Source organism: Schistocerca serialis, chromosome 6 (genome assembly GCF_023864345.2).
Source record: "Schistocerca serialis cubense isolate TAMUIC-IGC-003099 chromosome 6, iqSchSeri2.2, whole genome shotgun sequence".
Taxonomy (NCBI): domain Eukaryota; kingdom Metazoa; phylum Arthropoda; class Insecta; order Orthoptera; family Acrididae; genus Schistocerca; species Schistocerca serialis.
The window spans coordinates 549,480,842-549,504,587 of record NC_064643.1 but is presented as its reverse complement, the minus strand read 5'-3'; the positions used below and the strand labels follow the sequence as shown (position 1 = coordinate 549,504,587).

At 43.4% G+C, this 23,746-nt stretch overlaps 1 protein-coding gene across 1 annotated transcript in view; it reads left to right on the top strand.

Annotated features, from left to right (window-relative positions):
* Positions 1–1,403: 1,403 nt before the first annotated feature.
* The window catches only part of LOC126483734 (tyrosine-protein kinase Src42A), a 209,971-nt gene continuing 187,628 nt past the window's right edge, over positions 1,404–23,746 (top strand). Inside the window, exon 1 of the mRNA XM_050106847.1 lies at positions 1,404–2,238. Coding sequence (XP_049962804.1) covers positions 1,859–2,238 — 380 coding nt within the window. The 5' untranslated portion in view covers positions 1,404–1,858. The remainder of the gene's footprint in view (positions 2,239–23,746) is intronic.

Genomic DNA, 23,746 nt, shown 5'->3' with positions numbered 1-23,746 from the left:
GTGGGAATAGAACGTGTATTTTAACATGATAAAGACATGTTATCCTATGTAGAATATGGCACAAACAAATATAAGATAAACATTGAGTCTGAGACGGAAAATAGTCTCATTTCAGAAAGTGATCACAATAAATATACCGGCCAAGAGGTAGACAGTGATAATTCAGAGGATGTGGCTGCACTATCTCAAGCAAGCTATGAAGGAAAGGATGGCACTCTCTCAAAAAATTCTTCACTGCAACACTTGCCTTCATTTATCAAACCTATGAGAAGTTCATCACTTGAGTGGAAGAGCCAAGACAGAAGAAAGCTAGATCGTCTTCTGTGAGATGTGAAGTGTGTCACCAGTAAGACCAGAAAACAAAAACTATGTGCAAGACTTGTTGTGGGTTAATATGTAAGGAACATTAATTTTCAGTTTGGGAAGAATGTATTGGCAATTATTCAGATTAGATATAAAAGACAAACACTCCAGTAATTTTTTCATTAAATACACCTTTAAAATATTCTAACTTGTGATGTAAACATATATATTCCGATGCCCAGAATAGCTTCTTGAAAATATTTTTACCAACTGGGTTAAAAAATACCACATGCGAGTAGCAATGTCATGAAAACATGGAAATGTACTTACAGGTTAAAGAATTTTAATATACATTATTCTCTGGGTAAAGGAAACTGAAAGAGATATATGTTGTTTTTGTTATTATTAAATTATAATACCATGATATGACCAATATCTTTGTTAAAGTGATCTGCAGATGACTAAAACAACTACTGCCAACAGAAAGTATGGCTATACCATTTGTGAAATGGGATGAGTAAGGTCTTTTATAGCTGAAATTCATTTAACTGAACACTAAAACAGGGATTATGACTTTCATAAATTAGTACAAAGATACTGATTTGTGGAGCACATACGACCGGAAAACTTACGGCTTAAACTTTCCGCATCGCGTTTTCCCTGATTATGTGCAACATTTATCACAATAGACCCTACACTGTTTCAAAGTTTTCAGCCATACAACTAAACACAGCGAAAGAGCTCAATTTGCTCAGGAATTTAATTCTTAGTTGATAATCATATTCTAGTTGTGGATACAGCTTTCAACTGCGTTTAGTATTGAATTGCTAAGACATATCTTTCGAATATAGCGCCATTATGCGTACTTTGCGCACAGAGTTCGCCGCGTTTTTGTCTGTATGAAAAAAACAAATTGTGTTCCCGCTAATTACTCACATGTGAACAAGTATAAAACGTACGACTTAATTTTGAAGAGAAGGACCGAAATACTGTCTGACAAAAACAGAATGGGACAATTTGGACGCATCTCGGCCATCTACTGTGCTAAGTGACGTCGTATGTAGTATCTGCCGTCTCTGAATATCTTTGGTTGAAGTGAATGTAGGGGCTACAGGAAGTAATGTATTAAGTTATGTAGTCTGATATTAGTTTCCATTTTTAGTGCGTGAGTGTTGTTCTTTTTATTGGATGTTTATAAAGCAAAAAAACATTATGTGAATAGCGTAACTGACCAAGGAATGCGTTTGGGATGTCTTGAGTGTAATACGTGTGAAAGCTTGTGGAATATACAAAAAAACAGTCTTCACTCGTCACTAGACACTGTGCATGGAGACATATTATTCTAAGTGTTTGGCTGGGTTCTGTGTTGTTAAAACCTGAGCGACGGACGCGAAAGTCTAGACGCACAATTATATCATATGTGATGTTTTTTCCGAGTGCTATAATGGAAGAACAACATCAAACCGAATGACAGTTGTGTATGGAAATTTCGATGCAGTATCAAAGTGCACAAAATCATTTTTACATGTTCGTCTAGAACGTCTACTGTGCAAAAATGGGCAACTGCTTCAGCCGACCCAGAACCCCGACGAAAAAGGACGGCGTTGGACTTCCAGCTCCAGACCCAACTCCTGTAGTACCGACAAATGCACCTTTGGCAATACCATCACATGAACAACATAGAGAAGTTAGGAATGGACCAATGCCTCCCATTCCTGATGAAGGCTCCACGAATGCCAATGCAAAAATCTTTGTTGCTTTATATGATTACGATGCACGAACTGATGAGGACCTTAGTTTCAGAAAAGGTGAACATTTGGAAATACTGAACGATACTCAGGGCGATTGGTGGCTTGCAAGAAGTAAGGCTACGAAACAAGAGGGATATATTCCGTCTAATTACGTGGCCAAGCTGAAGTCCATTGAAGCTGAACCGTAAGTAATAATTTAATTAAATAGGTGTAGTTCAATTTTGTCAATTGCTTCTACATTTTTTCCATACTCCCATGGCAACATAAACATTAATACATTTGCACAGTAAAAAAGTTAGAAGTATTGTGACTAATAGAGCTTTAGCGAACTTGAGTGAAACACATAATATGCCTTGTCCCGGATTCATATAGTACCAAACAGCATCTGTAATTCAGCGACAATCATTCACAGCTTTCGCAGTAGTACCAGTTGCACAATATTCTATCAGTTATTTTCTGATTTGAGAGAAAATTTGCTGCCGTCAAGTTGGATAGTTTGGTTTCTGACATTCGATGAAATTTATGTTCTGATAATATGATAAAGAACAGAACTTTAGGTTTCTGTTGCTAAGTGAAACCAGCAGAAAAAAATTACTACTGTAAAAACGATGTCAGGTCAGAAGGCACCTGTGTGGTTAGCTTATACCATGTGTAAACATATTGACATTATATTTAAGCACGTGCCCTTCTTTGAAAATTGCAATATTTTGTACTCGTGGGACAAGAGATGCAGTAAATGTATCACATGGTTTGTAGTGACTAGTTCGCTCAGATACCAACTAAATAATTCAGTTCAGAAGTCTACGAGTATATGCCTAGCTGTCATCCAAGAAAGAGTAAATCGTGGCTGTAATTCATGGCTTCGACAAACCCATGACTGTTGACAGGTGAACGCTCTGTCAACACAACACGTCTGTCTAAATAAAAGATTTTGTTATTTGGAGACAAATCATTTGTGAGATATAAGCTACGATACATACATTAGTGAACAAAACGTCAGTCATCTGTGTGTTTTTGCTTTAGTTCATGTTTAATTACGCAGGGATTTTGGGACTGAATTTTGAGAGATAACACTAAAAGTGGGTGTCATGTTGGAATTGTTGGTCAAAATATTGTATCTCGGGATGTATTTCATTCCGTGTAGCATCCTCTGATAGTGTACACGTATCTCTGTTAGCTCTTCGGGGTTTATCGTTATTAATGGCAGGATGGAAGCCAAAAGTGGCGTTTGTTATGCTGAATTTGCATCGATCCTGTAATGTTTTGATTTCAGGTCGGAAACATTGTGTACATCTTTTCGTAGGCCTTGGCCAGAATTATCAATCTAAAGCTAGGATGGAAGTAGCGGATAGTTCTGTCACATACTGTTACTTTAATACAGTTATAAGGGCGACGCTTAAAATATGTTCCATTAATCTGCACTGAGCTCTGTTCCAGACTGTCATTGATATAACAGCCACAAGCTCCTGCTGTTATCGAATTCTGTCTCATACTTTAAGATTTTTTATTTTTTTAAAGCCATCAGCGGCATACTAAAACGAAAAAAAGTAACTGAAATATAGTGCCGGCAATGAACGTCACATTGTGTTTTCGTTGGTCCAAGACGCCAACATCGTCTTGGGTAAGACTACGTTCTTCTAAATGTTGTTTTACTACAAATTACCGGAATATTGTTTCATACGGATTTTGTCTGAAACTAATCTGGAGCAACAAGCAGAATGTGAAGTTACAAAAAAATACAAGAAGTTACATAAAATACGACGACTCAGGATAATATATTGTAAGGTATGTGTAGACTACGAATTTTCCAACGATAAAGTGTAAGGGACATTTTATTGTCTGAGGTGCTCAAAGAAACTAAGTCATATTATAATTCGCGACACGTCAAATCGGCATTATGATACATGCCATATTAATCGCTTCAAAAAACTTTCGGAGGTTAGCGGTGACGTTCATGACATCAGCTAGCATTAGGCGGCATTCTTTCGTTAACTGCATCACCTAGCCTTTTTATCTGTTACACAATGTCTGGCCTTGTAGTCAGGGATTTTTGCGTGGTGTTACCGCAATGTGCGCCGCGAAGTAAGCCTGCTATGCTATTGCTCCAGTAGCCGTCATCTACAACCTGAAGATTTCGTATGATACTTTTTAAGGAAAAGAGCAAGGCCACGCATGTCCAATTGGTTAAATTTGGGAAGAGAGAAGAGTAACGCTACAAAGACTTAGCACTCGGATAAGTAGGCGCGATGACAGCAATTGCTGTCACTGAACAATCCACGTATCAGACGCGTTTAATGTTGGTAAAAATAAGCTGAGTAAATGGCAGTGAAACATCCGGGAAACTGCAAAATTACGAACCAGTCTTACTAACTTCTTTTTGTCACAGCACATTATATGCTCGGATATAATTACATCCCTCAAGGTAAAAAAAGTTTCTGCCAGCTAATAAGCGCGTGTCCAAGAAACATCAGTCGTATGGCACATAGCATATTGACTTGAAAATAGCAGATGAATCCCGTCTTCCAGTATTCCCGGAAGATGTTAGACACTGTTCCAAACTGTTGACTGATAACAAAGGCACGGTCATACATTGTAAGTCTCTAAACTGCGATTGTTTCTAATACGTTTAGACTTGAGACACACTGAAGGTCGCCATATGCTTCAATCATAAAGGATATGCCTCAAAATAGCATCAACAGGAGTATCAGATAGAACGATGTTACAGTGTGCTGGAAGTTATAGTCTCCCAATGATTGAAAGGAATTTCAGAATAACTTCAGATAGTATTTCCATGTGGTTTGGTGCTCGATAGTTCAGCCATTTATTATATTTGCTGGTTTAACTATAAACAGTTGGTTAAAGGTTCAGTGTAAAATTGTATCAATCGGGTAAGTGTAAAGTAAATCTCATACCGCAAATGATTTCGATATAAAAGCAATCTTGGTTAATGTCTGGAATTTGACACATAGTTTGAAGCCCGACGGATGTACTTCGAAGCAATTTGAAATGGTATGGATACGTGAGTTCAGCGATAGAAAAGACGCCTGTAAAACTTCTGTTTACTGATAGAATTCCTGGGGAAGCGCAGTGCGTATGTTAAGGAAACTTCATGTAAGACTCATAGTCCCATCGTGTACTGTGTGATGTTATATGGTTTTGGAGCCCATGTCACATGGGCGAAGAAGAAGTAGAAGAAACACAGATTCATGTAGTTAGGTTCGTTAGAGATTCGTGCAGCATATATGAGAATGTAAGAGCGATTAACTGTATTTTAGAATGCGAAAATATATGCCGGATCGAGGCGCTAACTCAGAATTCGTGTATTTTGCGGACACGCCTTACACCCTCCTCAAACGTTGGTTTGTCCCTTGTCCGAACTTAAAACGGACTCGTCGTAAGAAAGGAGACGTCTTTTTCGTTAAAATCTCTTTGGTAAATTTAGAGAGCTATTATTTGGGCATATGGGGAAATAACGTTTCAGCTGCATCCAGCATTTATCTCATGCAATGATTAGGAAAATGAGATGAGATCAGGACACTTGCAGTGCTTACACTGAAACATTTCTCCCCTTGCTCCATACGGGACTGCTGTAATACAATCAGTAGCTAATATGGATGCAAAGTACCCTCCATCATACCATACAGTGGTGTGTACATAAACCTTCCTTTTCTCCCCTCACAATTGAAGGTGCCAGTTGAAATCTACCACTGATAGAAGAGTTGTGATTGTGATCTGCGGTCCGAAATTTGATATGATGTAGCTCTACACACAAACACACACACACACACACACACACACACACACACACACACACACAAAATTCAGTACATCCTCCTGAGTTCGAAATACCCATCCAGTTTTCAACAGTATTCTGTAGCACCACATTTCAAATCCAAGACTTCCTAGCTCTTAAATTTATGTTCGATATTAACAAATTTCTATTTTAAAGAAATGTTTTCTTGCTATTGCCAGCATGCTCTCTACTTCTGCCATCATTAGTAATTTTGCCGCCGTGTCCAAATAGCAAAACTGATCAACTGCTTTTACTGTCTATTGCCAAATCTGATTCTAAGAACATAACCTGATTTAATTTGTCTATATTCTTCTAATCTTGTTTCACTCTTGTTGATATTCGTCTTGTAACATCTTTTAAACTAACTAACAATTCCGCTCAGCTGCTTTTATAAGTCCTTAGTCGTCTCTGACAGAACTACAACCACATTTTTTTCATTGCTTCTCTGTAAGCTTTAATTCCCTTTCCAAATTTCTCATTGATTTTCTTTACTGATGGAATAACATTGGGCAGATGCCACAACCCTACCTTAGTCCTTTCTCAACTACTACTGCGAGGCATATACCGCTCTGCAAGCCCTGAGAACTCGGTGAGAAGAGCCGCAAGGTCGCTCTTAAATAATGTGTATGCTCATGTATAGTTTGCCAGACCCCTCATGGTCAGAATTTATTGAACATCTCAGCATATCTTTTTAAGTGAGGTAATATTCATAGTCGTTACGTACACGGCAGGATTAGCAGTATAACACAGTCGAGCAAGAGCTATTCTGTCTGGTCCTGGCCACGCTTCTGGATATAAATTTGTGGCATTTCTTTATGTAAGCTGAAGTGCTTCCGCGAACGCAGCAATTAGGGCTGTTAACTTTTTGCTCGTTCTTGTCAGGTGTGAATAAAAGCATCGGTAGCGGTTTGACAGGCGTTGAAGACTAGACTAGTTGCGAGGCAGTCTTTAACAGTTTGGAGACTGCAGGCACGATCAGCAAAAACACATTTCCAGTACTTGTACAATTATTCTGATGTAGGTTTTTAGGGATTTCTTTAAGTCTGTTGCTCAGAACACAACAGGTAAGGTTCCAGGTTGGAGTCCCGGCTTGGCGCACAGTTTTTAATCCATCAGGAAATTTCAAAACAGTGCACGCTTCGCTTGCACTTCTCCAGTACGTCTCTCGTGGCTGAATGCATCGGGTTCCTTAAAAAATCCTTAGCAGTATTCACATCCATCGTATGACACTCTTGACACACAAAGTGCTGAGTTGCGGCGGCAGATTGTGTGAAGTTCGGTGTGAAGAAAATATCATTGGCATTGTAACTGTAAAAAAGGACTAATTCGTCAAAACAGGGATCTCCTGACGCGTTTAATGGTAAATAAGTGCTTTGTAAATTGCGACTGTCGTTTCTATATCTAATCTATGTACACTATCCCGTTACATGTTCATGGCTACCTATTAGTGGATGTAAATATAGGGTGTGTCCATTCTTTGCCTTTGTACCTATTTGAACTCTGCTTGGACACTTTCAATGAGGCCTCTTGAATGTCAGTGGAGGAATGGCCATTCACTCTTCCTCAGGAGCCAGTACCAGAGACAGTAGTTATGATCCTTAGTGGGATCTGTAGAGAAGTCGACGTTCTGACTCTACCCAAAGGTGTTCCATTGGGTTAAGATCGCGACTGTGGGCACACTAGGCCATTTCAAGAATGTTATTGTCCACAAAACTTTGCCTCATAATGCTGCTATATGACAAGGTGTGTTATTGTGCTGATAGTCTCTGGACTGTTCCTCTACTGTACGCAGTACATTGTGGTAAAATGTGTTCATATCCCTCTGCGTTTAGCGTTATTCTTGAGCACAATAAAGGGACCACAACCTAACCATGAAAAACACCCCCATTCCGTAGCTCCACCGCCTTCACACTTTACTGTTTGTACTTCACACGATGCCAAGTAAAGATCTCCAACGACAAACCCAAACCTTTCTATCAGAATGACACAGTCTTCCACTGTTTAGTGGTGTCGCTCTTGACCTCCCCTCAAGTGTCGCTTAGCACTGACCACAGAAATGTGTGGTGCTGACCATTGTGCCCCATTCTTTGTAACTCCCTAGCACAGTCATTGTGCGGACTACTGGTAGCACCGTGGAACTCACAAGTGATTCTTTAAGCTGCTTCGATGCAATTTTTTACAACCATTCTTCACAATGCTAGAAGGCTCTTATCTCTCAGTACATGAGGTGTGCCTGGTGTTAGTTTTGTTGTTGTTGTTCCTTCGCATTTACAGTTCAGAATCACATGATCAACTGTCGACTTGGGTAGCTTTAGGAGAATTGAAATGTCCCTGAGTGATGTGTTAATGGGGTGACATCCAGTGACTAGACCACATTCGAAGTCACTGAGCTCTCCTGGTCGACTTACCCTGCTCTCACTGCCTCTCTACTGACATCACAATACTGGTGAGTCCATCTGTTGTGACCTCTCGCAGTGATGAATTGCACGTTACATAGGTGTGTCTGGATACTTTTGATCAGGTACTGTATTTCCTATACTTGTCACAGACCGACAGCGAGACCTGTATTTTATCACACTGTGGTTTATTGCATCCATTCCTACTACACTCCTGTATGTCTGGCTATAGTTTGTTCGACCTAACCAGCCAACATCAAATAGTTAAAGAATATATCTTGGGCGAAAATGCCGCGCCGAGGTTCCTCAACATAAGACAGTAAGATCGTATTCGGCTGAAGCTGGATTCAAATCTCCCCTGCCGTCCGGATGTAAGTTTCCCGTCGTTTCCCCAAGTCACTTACGACAAATGCAGCGATGGCCACTTTCGAAAGTAGCTGGCCTAGATTTTGTTCTTTGATCTTGTCCAGACCTATATTGTGATTTGTCTGTAATCACGTCATCATCTTCGTCGTCACCTTAATTCGAAATCTTGCTTCTTCGAAATGGTGGCTGCGCGAAGTCATTATTGACGTCTACTTTCTCCGAAGCAGCTGCTGGCTTACTACAGTTGGGAGCTTTGTATGATTCAAGGCGCCCTGAGAGCTTTGGTCGGGGTTTATCACTGCGTGACGCTGTCCTTTCAGCCAAGGAATGTTGTTTGGTTATATGACGATGGCTGTTAAAATCAAAACAGGTTGTGGCCTTACACACAGAATGCGAGTATGATTTCAATAAACCGTGTTACTACACGGATCAAAAGATTTGATACCGGATTTGTAAGAGTCTCGGCTGAAGCAGGCAGCAAATGGTAACACGGCACTCTTGGATTTAATTTAATGACAGTTCCCATCGATAAGCTGGTACGGTAGGTCGATACAACGCGCCTGTCGAAGTATATGCTTTACACCTGCGATATCGCAAGCGAGCTGTGGAATGATAAACTGCTCGCGGGAACTTTAAAGAAGTATATAATGCATTATATGCTTCTCTAAAGTTCCCGCGAGCGATATATTTGCAGTATTTAAATTGAAGATAAAAGTAGAAAGAGGACATTTAAAAACTTACAAAATACAGCTGTAAGATGAAATTCAGTGAAACAGCGGCCAGACAATAACAATAGAGTAATTTCGAATGAAATACTGTGCTGCACTGCAGTTTATAAAATCCACAAAAAATACATGACTATTTGCAGCACTGTCTGTAAGCTACTGTAGGTTCATTTTTCCGCTGTTTAAAAGGAGTCAGCTAGGGTTTTTTTTTTTTTTTTTTTTTAGCTCATTTGACGCATTATCTTTGGGCGTGTTGTTTTATGTTCATCAGACGCAACAACATAATATGATTTGGTTTACTTTTTCTCTCCATTAACGTAAACACTTCGTTGTTTCATTCAATTTTTTACGTGTATTGGGAATACCTCTTTCGGTTATTGTCTTCAGGGTTTGAAGGGTACGGAAGTAAAAGATACTACAAAAACGCTATGTTTACAACCCAATAGGATTTTTACACCTAAAAATCACGTATTTGCAGATGCGCGGGCCTGTGTGTGTGTGTGTGTGTGTGTGTGTGTGTGTTTTTTAGGGGCGGGGGCGCCACGTAAGTAGCATGGCACAAAAGCGGGCAACTACTGTATAGGAGTGTCAAAATCCCTCTCTTTCATTTTCTTAAACAACGCCTGCTGTTCGGGCGATTCATTAAACAGACTGAGCGGTTCTCGCGCTACCCATGTCAGACCGGCATCAAGCTCTGGGTCGTACCGACGTTGCCACCAACAGGGAGTTGGGCGTGAAACGGAATAGAATTGTGGAAATTTGGAAAGAAAATGAGGTGCGATCTTGTTTGCAACGTTCCATGTGAAACGAAACATGGGAAAAAATTTGCGAAATTTGTGGCCGGTCAAGACTACACTTTTATTGCGTACCACCATCGACGTATCACTGAAACTTGTCTTCAGTTTCCCAGCTCCAACTTTTTTTCCGCAACGTCGTTGAGCTTTTCATAGTTAAACCAGCCGTCTGATTATGCCTGAATCACACTTCGTGACGGGTACGCGGCACACTAGAAGTAAGCGCTTGTTGAACGTGCGTGTTCGGTGAGTGGTTGAGAGATATGTTGCCAGAATTTCAATAGAGTTATTAATCTGTAAAAGAATCTAGTGAGCGGGTCGAATATTTATCTCCACGGATTTGTCTCTAAGGTGTTATCAATAATCTTAGCTGCTCTTTTTCATGTATGTTTGGTCTCTTTGTTTACTCCATGTTAATTTTCTATTAGCCTTTCGTTTATTATTTTCCTAAATCTTCGTCAAAGGCGATTATCTGCAGACACTTGCGTTTTCAGTTATGCCAGATCTTTCGTTCTTCTGACGCATAAACTGGCCGCTGTATTTTCGCATAGCTTTTACAAAGTGTAACAATACATTTCATCTTTTGTGGATAAAAGATGGCGGTTTGTCAATAGCGCTCGCCACTGGTGATAGTTTCGCGATTAAGAACCGAAATTCGTGAGAGGTAATCATAAAAATCAGTTTTCAAGGTTCGGCGAGACCATGATGGTAAAAGTGGAGGAAATCTGACTTAAAGTGTTTTACATACAGTCCCACACAGCATTTAGAACGTGATAAAGCCTGATGCCGGCTACGTCGTACACCGTAAGAAACCAACCATGTACCAAGCTCGGAACACAGGACAAAACATGTGCAAAAACTTTTGTCAAAACCAACTGAAGCATTAAAACTCTGAATGGCGATCTAATGTAAATGAAGTATAATACATAACGCAGTGTGAAGATGCACCTATTAGTGGATACCAGACAGTTTAGTAGTAATGGTGGTGCAGATAGAATCATTGGCAGAAAATCACCTCTGATGAGGCAGTTGGGGATTAAAAAAAATGATGCGCGTGTGACACGAATTGACATCGTAGATTTCAGCTGCGTAAATTACGGCGACATAAATCCATGTAATTACATATTTCCCATTCCGTGAAAACGTGTGCTAGTACGTAATTAGTTGTAACTTAGTTTTGACGTTAGTATATTTAAAGAACCTAATTTCCATAGCAAAGAATTTTATTTCTATGACGGGAAAAGTCGCCACAACTTTATACAACGAATTTTCGTAATAAAGTGTTTATTTCCACTGGTAGACTGAACATTGCCAAAACACAGCCGAATATACGGAGCATGTAGAACTCCTGCTTCTCCCGGCGGCGTATCGAATGTTCAAATACCCCCTGATTTTCAAGGCACAGGTGAACCGACCCATGGATCTGCATGAGAACTGAAATTTCGTTTGAGCCCCGAAAATGACGGGGTGTTCATCTGTCGATATTACGGCAGTTGTTGAGGGCGTTATTTGAACATTCGATACGCTGGGAGAAGCACAAGCTCCGAATATTCACGTGTCTTTTGGCGGTTTATGAATCTGGCATTGGAAGTAAACGCCTTATTAAGAAAATTGGTTGTATAAGGTTGCGGTCACGGAAATCAGATTTCGCCATAGGCAATCAGCGTTCGGATTTTTTGTCGAGCTTGTGCTTCTTCCAGCGTATCGAGTGTTCAAATAACGTCCTCGACAGTTGCTTTTATATCGACAGATGAACACCCGATAATATTCAAGGCACAATTGAAACGACAGATCGCTGTGCATGGCAACTGAAGTTTCATTTGTGCATTGAAACTGACGGGGGGAGGGGGTGTTCATCTGTCGAAATAACGGCAGTTGTTGAAGACGGTTTTTGAACATTCGATACGCTAAGAGAAGCACAAGCAACGTATATTCCCGCATCTTTTAGCGGTGTATCGATCTGCCATTGGAAGTAAATGCCTTATTAAGAAAATTGGTTGTATAAGGTTGCGGCGACCTTCTCCGTCACGGAAATCGAGTTTCGCTATAGGAAATCAGTGTTTGGTTTTTTTGTCGAGTTAATTGCCTTTTCTCCCGGAATTAGCTTTCGCGCTACATGGTAGGTGCCTTGAGGACACTTTAACTGCACGACAGTCCTTGACGGGCACTCTTAAAGTTCGTGCAGTGCTGAAGCTGCTATCGCGATTTGCGTTTCTTCTGGACAGCGGCAATGGCCTGATTGGCTACAGGCGGGAGGGAATGTGCAGGCTGCATCCTTCTCGTACCTAGGTGCACCACACCGGCCGTGAAGCGACACACACGTTGAAGCGTGCGTAGGCCCCGGCCGAGGTTATGACCGTAGCCGGCGACCGGGCACCGACCTTGGTGCGGTCGCTTTTCGTCGCCTGTGACCACGTGCGGGGTTACCCAAGGGACGCGCGAACAGGTAATTCCGAGGCAGTGGCTTCTCAGAAGCGACGGCGAGAGGACGCACGAAGGCAAAATCTCTTCCCACACGCCGTGCTGGCGTTCAGTTCTGCAGACTGCGCGGTCGTGTGCGCACTTATGAGTTTCTGCGTGTCGCGCTGCTCTCTCTGTTCAGTGGAGAGTGACGTTTCGTGTTGCAATAGGTGCAGTTGCGGTTTGAGCTCCATCGTTGAACGTGGAGCATTTTTCGGCGGTACTTGGACACCGTACTGGGACGACTGTTGGTGGAGGAACGTAATGCGAAGCTGTCCGTAGTCAGTGTCTTTTGTTCTGAGTGATTTGAGTTTCATTGTTCGTTGATCCAATGGAAGGAGGTGGTCTCTTCTGGTGTTGGAACGGCGATCGTTGGCTGCCGCATCAAGTGCAGGCCGTCCATGTCTTGGGCGACCCAAAACAAGTGCAGTGGGAGTCTGCCACCAGACTTCTGCAGTTGATAGCAGCCGGGGCAGTCGTCAAGGAGCTCGTGTCCCAAAGTGTTGCAGCGAATGATGATAAATCTCCTCCGAATGACGAGGAGTCTTCTCCGAATGACGAGAAGCCGAGCGCAGATAAACCTCTTCCAAGCGACGAGAAATTTCCCCCGAGCCAGGACGCGCGAAGCGAGAAAAGTGCTGCGGTGCTTTCAGTGCCTGGTAGAGAACACCGTGTCAAGCTGAGGGCAGGGAATGTTGACCGTGCGGACGCTGACAGGCGCTTTTGGAGCCAGAGGCCGGATTTGGTGAAGGATGTACCGGCGGCAGAAACGCCGACACAGGAGTGTGCTGTGGGTAAGAGTGAGAGTTCGAAAGGAACTGCGGAGGAGCGCGTCGAGTCCTCGGCGAGTGGTGTTGCTGGGGCGTTACGGGAAGGACTCCAGCAGCGGCTGTCGCCGGTTCCGCGTAACGAGGGAGCGGAAGACCGGGGCGCGGGCAAGGTGCTGAGGCTGGAGAACAGGCTGTCCAAGCAGAAGTCCCTTCCAGAGGTGGGCGAGCGCAGGAAGGCGTTCGCCGAGCGCCGCTGCGAGTCCTGGCCGGCGTCGTGGCGGCGGAAGCTGCTGGGCGTCGCCCGACCCCAGCGACGGCCGGGAGCCTACCCTGTGCATCCGCCGTAAGTCTCCTGCTCTTGCGTCTGCTACATTCATCGTCGTTGTGTGTGTGGGTGGGTGGGGGGGGGGGGGGTTAGCGGCGCCCAATGACTAGGCAATTGTCGCCCATACGAAAATAATAAAATTGACACACATGCTTGGAATGACATGGGGTTTTTATTGGAACAAAAAAAAAATTCACAATATGTCCGACAAATCTCTTGCGCTCGTCGTTTGGTGATGATCGTGTGCTCAGTCGCCACTTTCGTCATGCTTGGCCTCCCAGGTCCCCAGACCTCAGTCCGTGCGATTATTGGCTTTGGGGTTACCTGAAGTCGCAAGTGTACCGTGATCGACCGACATCTCTAGGGATGCTGAAACAACATCCGACGCCAATGCCTCACCATGTCTCCGGACATGCTTTACAGTGCTGTTCACATTATTCCTCGACTACAGCTATTGTTGAGGAATGATGGTGGACATATTTATTGAGCATTTCCTCTAAAGAACATCATCTTTACTTTGTCTTACTTTGTTATGCTAATTATTGCTATTCTGATCAGATAAAGCGCCATCTGTCGGACATTTTGTGAACTTTTGTATTTTTTTGGTTCTCATAAAACCCCATGTTATTCCAAGCATGTGTGTCAATTTGTACCTCTCTATCTACATTATTCCGTGATTTATTCAGTTTTCAAATTTATACTGACTTTTTGATCACCCGGTAGATACTGTCTCCGTCCGAACAGGCCTCGGGAGGGCCAACGATACTGACCGACCACAATGTCATCCCCTGCCTGTAGGCGTCACTGGATGCGGATCACAAGGGGCATGTGGTCAGCACACCGCTTTCTCATCCGTTGTCAGCTTCCGTAACTGGAGCCGCTACTTCTCATTCAGGTAGCTTCTCCATTGCCCTCACAGGGGATGAGTGTGCACCGCTTGCCAACAGCGCTCGGCGGACCCATACGGTTCCCATCGAAGTGTTAGCGAAGCCCGACAGCGCTTAACTTCACGTATGCGTCTCTCCGAAGAAACGATGTCACATAGTGCCATAAATCCCTGGCATTAGTGCGTCATTCGAAGACTTGGTAGCAGCTTGATAAGTTGAAACTTCCTGGCAGATTAAAACTGTGTGCCGGACCGAGACTCGAACTCGGGACCTTTGCCTTTCGCGGGCAAGTGCTCTACCAACTGAGCTACCCAAGCACGACTCACGCCCCGACCTCACAGCTCTACTTCTGCCAGTACCTCGTCTCCTACCTTCCAAACTCTGCAAAGTGAAAATCTCATTCTGGGAACTTGATAGGTTGCTATCAAGTCTTCGAATGAAGCGGTTGTGAAACTATTGAATTCATGACATCCAGGGATTTAGGGCGCTGTATGACATTATCGTTTATTTGGTGAGATGCGTATGGGGCCTGAAGATGGCATAGTGGAATGCCGAAACTGGTAGCTTTCAAAATGAAATAAAATAACATCTCAGTTATATGGCTGTTGGAGAATTTCATTAATATTGATAAGCGCTTAATTTCGGTGACCTGAAGGGAATCGTTGTTACCATTGCGGCAAGGGTTAAAAGTTTTAAACGCGTTAAAAATTTGTTTGCAGACGATGCTGTCATTTACCGTCTTATAAAGTCATCAGATGATCAAGACGAATTGCGAAACGTTTTAGACAAAATATCTGTATGGTGCGAAAAGTGCAGATGACTCTAAATAATGAAAAGTGCGTGAAGTCATCCACATGACTGCTGAAAGAAATCCCCTAAATTTCGGTTATACCATAAATCACACAAATCTGAGGGCTGTTGATTCAGCTAATTACTTGGGGTTTACAATTACGAATAACTTCAATAACGATCACATAATGTTATGAGTACAGCAAACCAAAGACTGCCATTTATCGGCAGAACACTTAGAAAATGCAAGTCTACTAAAGAGACTGCTTACACTATGCTTGCCGGCCCTCTTCTGGAGTATTGCTTTGCATTGTGGAAGCCGCATCAGATAGGATTGACGGAGGTCATACAAAAAGCTCAAAGAAGGGCAGCTCGTTTCGTACTGTCGCGAAATAGGGCGGAGGGTGCCATGGGTATACTACACGAATTGGGGTGGCAGTCATTAAATCAAAGGCGTTTTTCGTTGCGGTAGGATATTCTCATGAAATTTCAATCACCAAGTTTATCCTCAGTGTGTAAAAATATTTACTTGACACCACCTGAATAGGAAGGGATGATCACTAGAATAGAATAAGAGAAATCAGAGCTCGCACGGAATGATTTAAGTGCTCGATTTCCCGCTGACAGTTTGAGAGTGGAACGGGAGGGAAATAGCTTGAAGGCGGTTCGGCGAACCTCTGCCAGGCACGTAATTGTGAATTACAGGGTAATCATGTAGGTATACATGTAGAACTACGAGGCAGTCTGAGAGAAAATTGCACTCACTCTCTCCCAACTTCAACTATCACCACACGCACAATCACTCTAGCACACATCCTGTATTTCGTGTGACGACTGCGCTTCGCTCTATATCGGTCACACGGGACTAAATTTTAGCGTTGGATTCAAAGAACACATAAGAAATGGCGACAGCAGTCAATCAAGCTACTACCTATACTTCAAAAACCAAAACCGAAAAGCAGAACATGCATCGAAAATGCATTATAAGTGCTACACAAATTGCCACAAGGACTTGGTACGGACAATTAGGAACAATTAGAGGTATATACGCCCATAAAAATATATCCGAACGATATTCTTAATGAATTTTACCGACATTTTGGAAAACGAGAACGGATAAAAAAATATACAGTAAATGAAAATTAAAGATAACCATAGATGCAAATCATAACAAAAATATAATTTCGAAGTCAAAGTACAGGATCATTCAAAAAGGAAGAACAGCTTTCAGTTGTTTATTACAGACAAATTATAAGAAAGGGAAATACATTGCATGTGGCACTGGACAGAGGCAAGTTAAGATTTTATGTTCACATGGACGCTGCACCACACAGTCAGCATGAGTACCAAGCGTTGCTCGAGAACTATGGAAACGGTAGTCCATTTCATTCCACACACGGATCAACAGTTCCAGGTTTATTGAATCGACAGCTTCAACAATTAGATTTCTCAGTTCTTGAAGAGTAGCTGCCGCCATAGGTGAAACAAAAACTTTGTCTTTTATGTACTCCCACAGAAAAACATCTCAAGGTGTGAGGTCTGGTGACCTGGAAGGCCAAAAACAATGAACAAATTCTTGTTGTCCACCTTCTCCTATCCACCATTGTGGAGTGGGCGGTGTTAACGCCGCACCTCAAGTTGAAAGTGAGGCGGGGCGCCGTCGTACGAAAAAACTGGAGTCATTGGAATCTTCGGGAAGTTGTGGAAACCACTTGGCCGGATATGACGTTGTTGTCATATTTTTCTCCGGAAAAAAGAAAGGCCTGTAAATTTTGTGGGCAGGAACGGAACAAAACACAATTCTTTCCGTTGAGTCTCTTTCATGTTCGACAATTACGCCAGGATATTGTGACCCCCAAATTCTTACATCTCGGCTGTTTACTTTAGCCGATAGACGAAATGACGATTCGTCCGAAAAGATAAGTCTTTTGGAAAAGGTGTTCTCTGCCATATCCTGTAGAATTAAAATGCAATAACCGTACCTTCTGTTATAGTCGCCGGGACGCAGTTACTGCAGTAACTGCTACTTGTAACAGTTCATATGCAGGCGTCCTTTCAGAACACGCCACGCCGTTGTTAGAAGTTGAAGTTAGTGGCCTACCCGTCTTGGGGGTTTCCGAGGGCTCCGTGTGAAGGCATCTCGGATACATCCATATTTTCGTCAGACCTGCGTGGCCGACCATTGCTCTTCCCTTTGATGATGCAACCAACTTCTAAGAATTTTGTATGCCAATTATAAATCTATTTGTGCAGAGGTGGCGTTTTGCTCACTCCACGGCGGAATGCACGTTACGCTTGAACAATATAATGACTTCGTGCAAATTCCAACACAAAAAATATCTCTTTTGGTATAGTCGCCATGTTGCTACATACCAAGGTTAGAATAAAAGAAGACCGCTTTATCTTTGCCGAGCACAGACATCAGTTGAAGCTTGTCGACCATCTTCCTGAGTCGTAGAAGTTTGTCCTTTAAAGCCCTGTGCTAAACCAACCCTTCTAGTGGTAATGTGTTGAATTGACAGTCAGTTCTGTGTATGTGCTTCGAAGCAATATATTGTCGTGTATGACTACTGATCATCAGAGAGTTGACATTTTAATTTTTTAACGCCGGTTCGCACTCGTCGAGCATGGTGTGGCAAATAAGCCGAACATTTTATTCCTGTTTCAAATGACTTTGAAGAGCAGCACTGCAGTACGAACATTCCTTCTTACTCATCAATGTGGTGGAGGCAGGATTCACTTTTTCAGCAAATGAGCGTCTCACTGTATTCTAACGTGCTTACTAGAAACAAACAACAGCACAGCTTTGTCAAAACCTTTAATCTTTCTCTGTCCAATGATATGCGCAATGTGTTTCTATCTTTTGTGGTTTGTCTGTAATAAACAATTGAAATCTGTTCCTTCTTGTTGAAACACCGATATTGCACGAAATAATCTGTACAAATAGAACTAACGTAACTCGCACCATTAAAGCAACATACAATCAACAGGATGTAGTATGGGCGTCTATTCCAACTAGAAGTAAGTATATATTAAACTGCCCATTGTATAGGTTCAACGTCAATAAACAGAAATGAACTCACCAACTGTAATATATACAGGTTCAGTTGAGAATGGCACTATTGCCGAAATAAGGTTGTAGTAAGGCAGAAACAATACTAATTAAACTCTTCGCATTTTTTCTGGAATTATTCCTTATAAAATATCAATTATGACTTGGGCAACAGTGTAGAATTGGTTTCACGATCGCCTTGTGTGGGGCATCTGTTTCCCAGAACCGTTCCAACAAATCAAGTCTTCCATTCGCCTTCTTTAATGCTGATTCTCCTAGATAGGCCCATTTCATATGTTTTTTCCCGTGTCTTTTTGCAGTCCCATACGATCGTCCGACGACGGTGCTTCCCTGTACACCATAGCATCGTCAACGAACAATCCTATCGTGCTGCTGATCATTTCTGATAAGTTATTTATACACTGGAGCAGAACAGAAATATGGAAACACCCCTAGAAATGCATACTTGAACAGAAATTCAGATGCTATTCAGGTCTGCAGGTTGCAGTGTTGTATTTCGTCACGAACGGCACCTGTGCAATGTTCTCAATACCGTTGCAAGTGTCAGTCAAGGTCAGGACAATGTTCTGTGTACTTGTGTGTGCATTGTGTCGGAGCTAAGTGAATTCGAACATGGGAAAGCTGTTGATACTGCTATGGTGGATGCTTCAGTAACCAAGGTAGCCGAAGTGTTTGTCAGAACCAAAACAACACAAAGGGAGCTCCAAAAGAAGGGAATTACAGGGTGAGCTGGATTTCCAAAACCACTTGTAAGTGAGATAGACGTCAGTGACTGGAAAACTTGGTGCCACGTCATGAAACCTGGGCTATGTAACAATGGAAGTATTTCATTTGGTCAGATGGGTCTTGTTTCACATTGCTTCCAGCTTCTAGCCAACTTTACCTACCAAGACTGAAACATGGCGGGGATAAGGTGATGATTTGGGCGACCATGTCGCGCTATTCCGTCGTCTCCACCCTCCAAGGTAGCATTACTGCCAAGGATCATGTGACCATTTTGGTTGATGAGGTCCATCCCATAGTACATAGTTTGTTCACCAATGGTGATGCTGTGTTCCAAGACTACCGGGCCCCGTTCATAGAGCCTGCATCGTCCAGGACTGGTTTTGTGAGCACGAGGATGAATTGTCCCATCTCCCCTGGACACCACAGTCACCAGATCTCAGTATTATTGAACCTTCATGGTCCACCTAGGAGAGAAGGATGCATGTTCGCTATTCACCTCCATTATCGTCAGCAGAACGTGCCCCAACTTTGCAGGAGAAAAGATTTCCTTGAAAACCACTGATGACCTATTATATTTATCCATTCCGATACGACGGGAAGCTGAATGTGAGCAGTTTTCTTATGTTGTATTGCGCTTGGTAAAGTTTTGTGATATTTTCATATTTTTGTCCACACCCTGTGGATTGAGCACATTAAGCAAGGCCCTTTTATACTATCTTGCGGCACTCTCGGTGTTACATTCATTTCTGTGGCACGTTCGCCGTCGAGTTTCTCATACATTCCGTGAGTCAATCACATATTTGGGAAATACTACGTGTTGTCCATTGCCGACGCCTTTCGAATTTCTTCTGTCAAGCAGTCACAGCACAGAACATACACTCCTGGAAATTGAAATAAGAACACCGTGAATTCATTGTCCCAGGAAGGGGAAACTTTATTGACACATTCCTGGGGTCAGATACATCACATGATCACACTGACAGAACCACAGGCACATAGACACAGGCAACAGAGCATGCACAATGTCGGCACTAGTACAGTGTATATCCACCTTTCGCAGCAATGCAGGCTGCTATTCTCCCATGGAGACGATCGTAGAGATGCTGGATGTAGTCCTGTGGAACGGCTTGCCATGCCATTTCCACCTGGCGCCTCAGTTGGACCAGCGTTCGTGCTGGACGTGCAGACCGCGTGAGACGACGCTTCATCCAGTCCCAAACATGCTCAATGGGGGACAGATCCGGAGATCTTGCTGGCCAGGGTAGTTGACTTACACCTTCTAGAGCACGTTGGGTGGCACGGGATACATGCGGACGTGCATTGTCCTGTTGGAACAGCAAGTTTCCTTGCCGGTCTAGGAATGGTAGAACGATGGGTTCGATGACGGTTTGGATGTGCCGTGCACTATTCAGTGTCCCCTCGACGATCACCAGTGGTGTACGGCCAGTGTAGGAGATCGCTCCCCACACCATGATGCCGGGTGTTGGCCCTGTGTGCCTCGGTCGTATGCAGTCCTGATTGTGGCGCTCACCTGCACGGCGCCAAACACGCATACGACCATCATTGGCACCAAGGCAGAAGCGACTCTCATCGCTGAAGACGACACGTCTCCATTCGTCCCTCCATTCACGCCTGTCGCGACACCACTGGAGGCGGGCTGCACGATGTTGGGGCGTGAGCGGAAGACGGCCTAACGGTGTGCGGGACCGTAGCCCAGCTTCATGGAGACGGTTGCGAATGGTCCTCGCCGATACCCCAGGAGCAACAGTGTCCCTAATTTGCTGCGAAGTGGCGGTGCGGTCTCCTACGTTCTTGGCGTGCATCCGTGCGTCGCTGCGGTCCGGTCCCAGGTCGACGGGCACGTGCACCTTCCGCCGACCACTGGCGACAACATCGATGTACTGTGGAGACCTCACGCCCCACGTGTTGAGCAATTCGGCGGTACGTCCACCCGGCCTCCCGCATGCCCACTATACGCCCTCGCTCAAAGTCCGTCAACTGCACATACGGTTCACGTCCACGCTGTCGCGGCATGCTACCAGTGTTAAAGACTGCGATGGAGCTCCGTATGCCACGGCAAACTGGCTGACACTGACGGCGGCGGTGCACAAATGCTGCGCACCTAGCGCCATTCGACGGCCAACACCGCGGTTCCTGGTGTGTCCGCTGTGCCGTGCGTGTGATCATTGCTTGTACAGCCCTCTCGCAGTGTCCGGAGCAAGTATGGTGGGTCTGCCACACCGGTGTCAATGTGTTCTTTTTTCCATTTCCAGGAGTGTATGTATCACACAGATGTTGCTGTGTGGTCACTTAGGGTGGATTTCAGGATGTAATTAATGTTGTCTCGTTAGTACGATATGGTGGACTAGTGGGTGTAGCGCTAGACTCCGTCCCTGGAGGCCTCGGGTTCATTCGCGGGTAGGAGCAGGGATTTTTTTTTTTTTTTTTCCTCGTTCCAGCCCTTCAAGGACGGCCCTCGGTCCACTCAACCTGCTATCAAATTGTGTCTCGCGGATATTTCCCCGGGGGCAAAAGTCGACCAGGGCGATGGGCTACTCATCTCCCTGCCCCTACCAGAGCGCCGCGGCGAGCGAAAGGTGGCACTCCGCCTCCAGTCAGGCTGTAAGCGCTGCTACGGGTTGAGTGGCATAGTCTTCACATTCACCAGTAGTGTGAAAGCTTCTTGTGAAATCACGTTGGGTTCACCAACTCATCCTAAACCTGCAACCTAAACCAGACCTCGATCTACACTACTTATCAGTCTTCAGCAACAAACTTTATTACAACAAATTAGTGAAAGTAATATTGCATAAAAGTGCACGGTGTTTCGTTTTACTACCAGAAAAACGGTTCGCGTGATGTGCCATTTTCTGTGCTTTGATTGACTGTTAGGAGAAACGAAGTAGTTATGTTGGATTAAGTGCTTAAACTCGCATTCTGTGAAAATACTGTTTCGCTCACTAAATGACTCCCAAAAATGCGTTGTTTTTGGTACGACATGGGGTGCGAAAATGTCTGGAAACGTTACGCCAGTCGATCGTAACGTTACCCACATTTTAAAATGTTGTTTTGGTTATCCATTTTGCAGTTCTTGTGATGCAGTCCCCATTTCTGTTTCATTGCTGCATTTCTGTGTAACTGCTGCAGCCTTCACTGTCTATCCTCCATTTCACATACATATCGGCGTACCTGTTCTATTCTTTGCTTTCGCTATCACTTCTCTGTACCCCTTCTGCAGATTCTTATAAGCTGTGTGTTTTATTCCAAGGAGAAGTTGGCATGCACTTAATTTCCAGCTTTAAAATGCCGCATGTGAGTATTTACATATTTTATTCGAATTTTCTAGGGAGAACAAATAAATGTTACACGTTAACTATGTCTTGTATTGAGAATTTGTTTTACGGGATTCATGGCCGTCTCTTTGAGTGTATTGCTTTTGAGGTTCCCCAAACTCTCCAATTCTGTACTATTTCCATGTCATAGATCATCATGACAGCTTACTTCATGGTAAAAACAGCTATCAAACGCTAATCGCTCACTTTTAAGTATACCGCATTTCCCGCGGAAGTACAAAGGAAGTTAAATTGCACGTAGCGTAGCCTATCGTCCAATAACAATAAACACAGAAATTACGAAGGAATTGGTACGAACGACATTTGTACTGGACATACGACACTAGAACGAACTGTGGACGATCAATTTGCGAACATATTGGCAAAACTGAAGTAACCTAGGATAAACGAGAAGTAGTCATAAAGTTTTAACCTCACGTCGAAGAACGCTGTGGTACTGAAATGAAATGTCGTGTGGCAAGTGTTGCACGGGGATTTCAGTGTGTATCGGGACCGCAGACATGTACCTGCGAACAAACAAAACACTTTTATTTGTTCGAGGCGGTAATTAAAAAAACTTCGATTGCCCCTCGTACTATTTCTGTTGTTTAATATATGTTGTTTGTAATTGGCTGCGTGCCAGTTAAATGGTAAAAATAATTTTTTGTGTCTCGATATTACACGTGTGCATACTTACATGCAGCATACCTAAGTCGCTTTCATATTGTGGGAATTGTTTATATCTTACTGCAAACTGAGAGCGAACACCTAGAGGTAATAGCCGCATGTTATGAAGTTTTATTCGCATTTCTACAGGTTGTACACTGCGTTTGATCAAAATTGCAGTGTGTTACGGCTGCATACAAAATTTGAGCAACTCGTATAGCTTCCGGTCCCCGCAGTGCATTTCTGCCCTCAATCACAGAAACGATAATAGTGGTGTCTGATGTGCCTGCTCGATGCTCTGGGTGTTCGCATGTTGTTGAGTTTGGTATGGTTCTGCACGTAATGTTGCCCAGTATCGATCTCTTACGTCGCTACCTGATACACTTCAGCATTTCCACCTCCTCTGTCCGATGATAAACGTTTGCGTCCGCAGCTCGTGGTCTAGTGGATACCGGCACGGTATCTCAGCGTGTTCGGTCTGAGGAATAACTCTCCTCCGGTCAGAGGAATAACTCTCCTCTGTAATAAAAATAATAAAAAAATTGAGTGAATGGATCAACAATGAACTTGAACAAGCGTCATGGCACGTC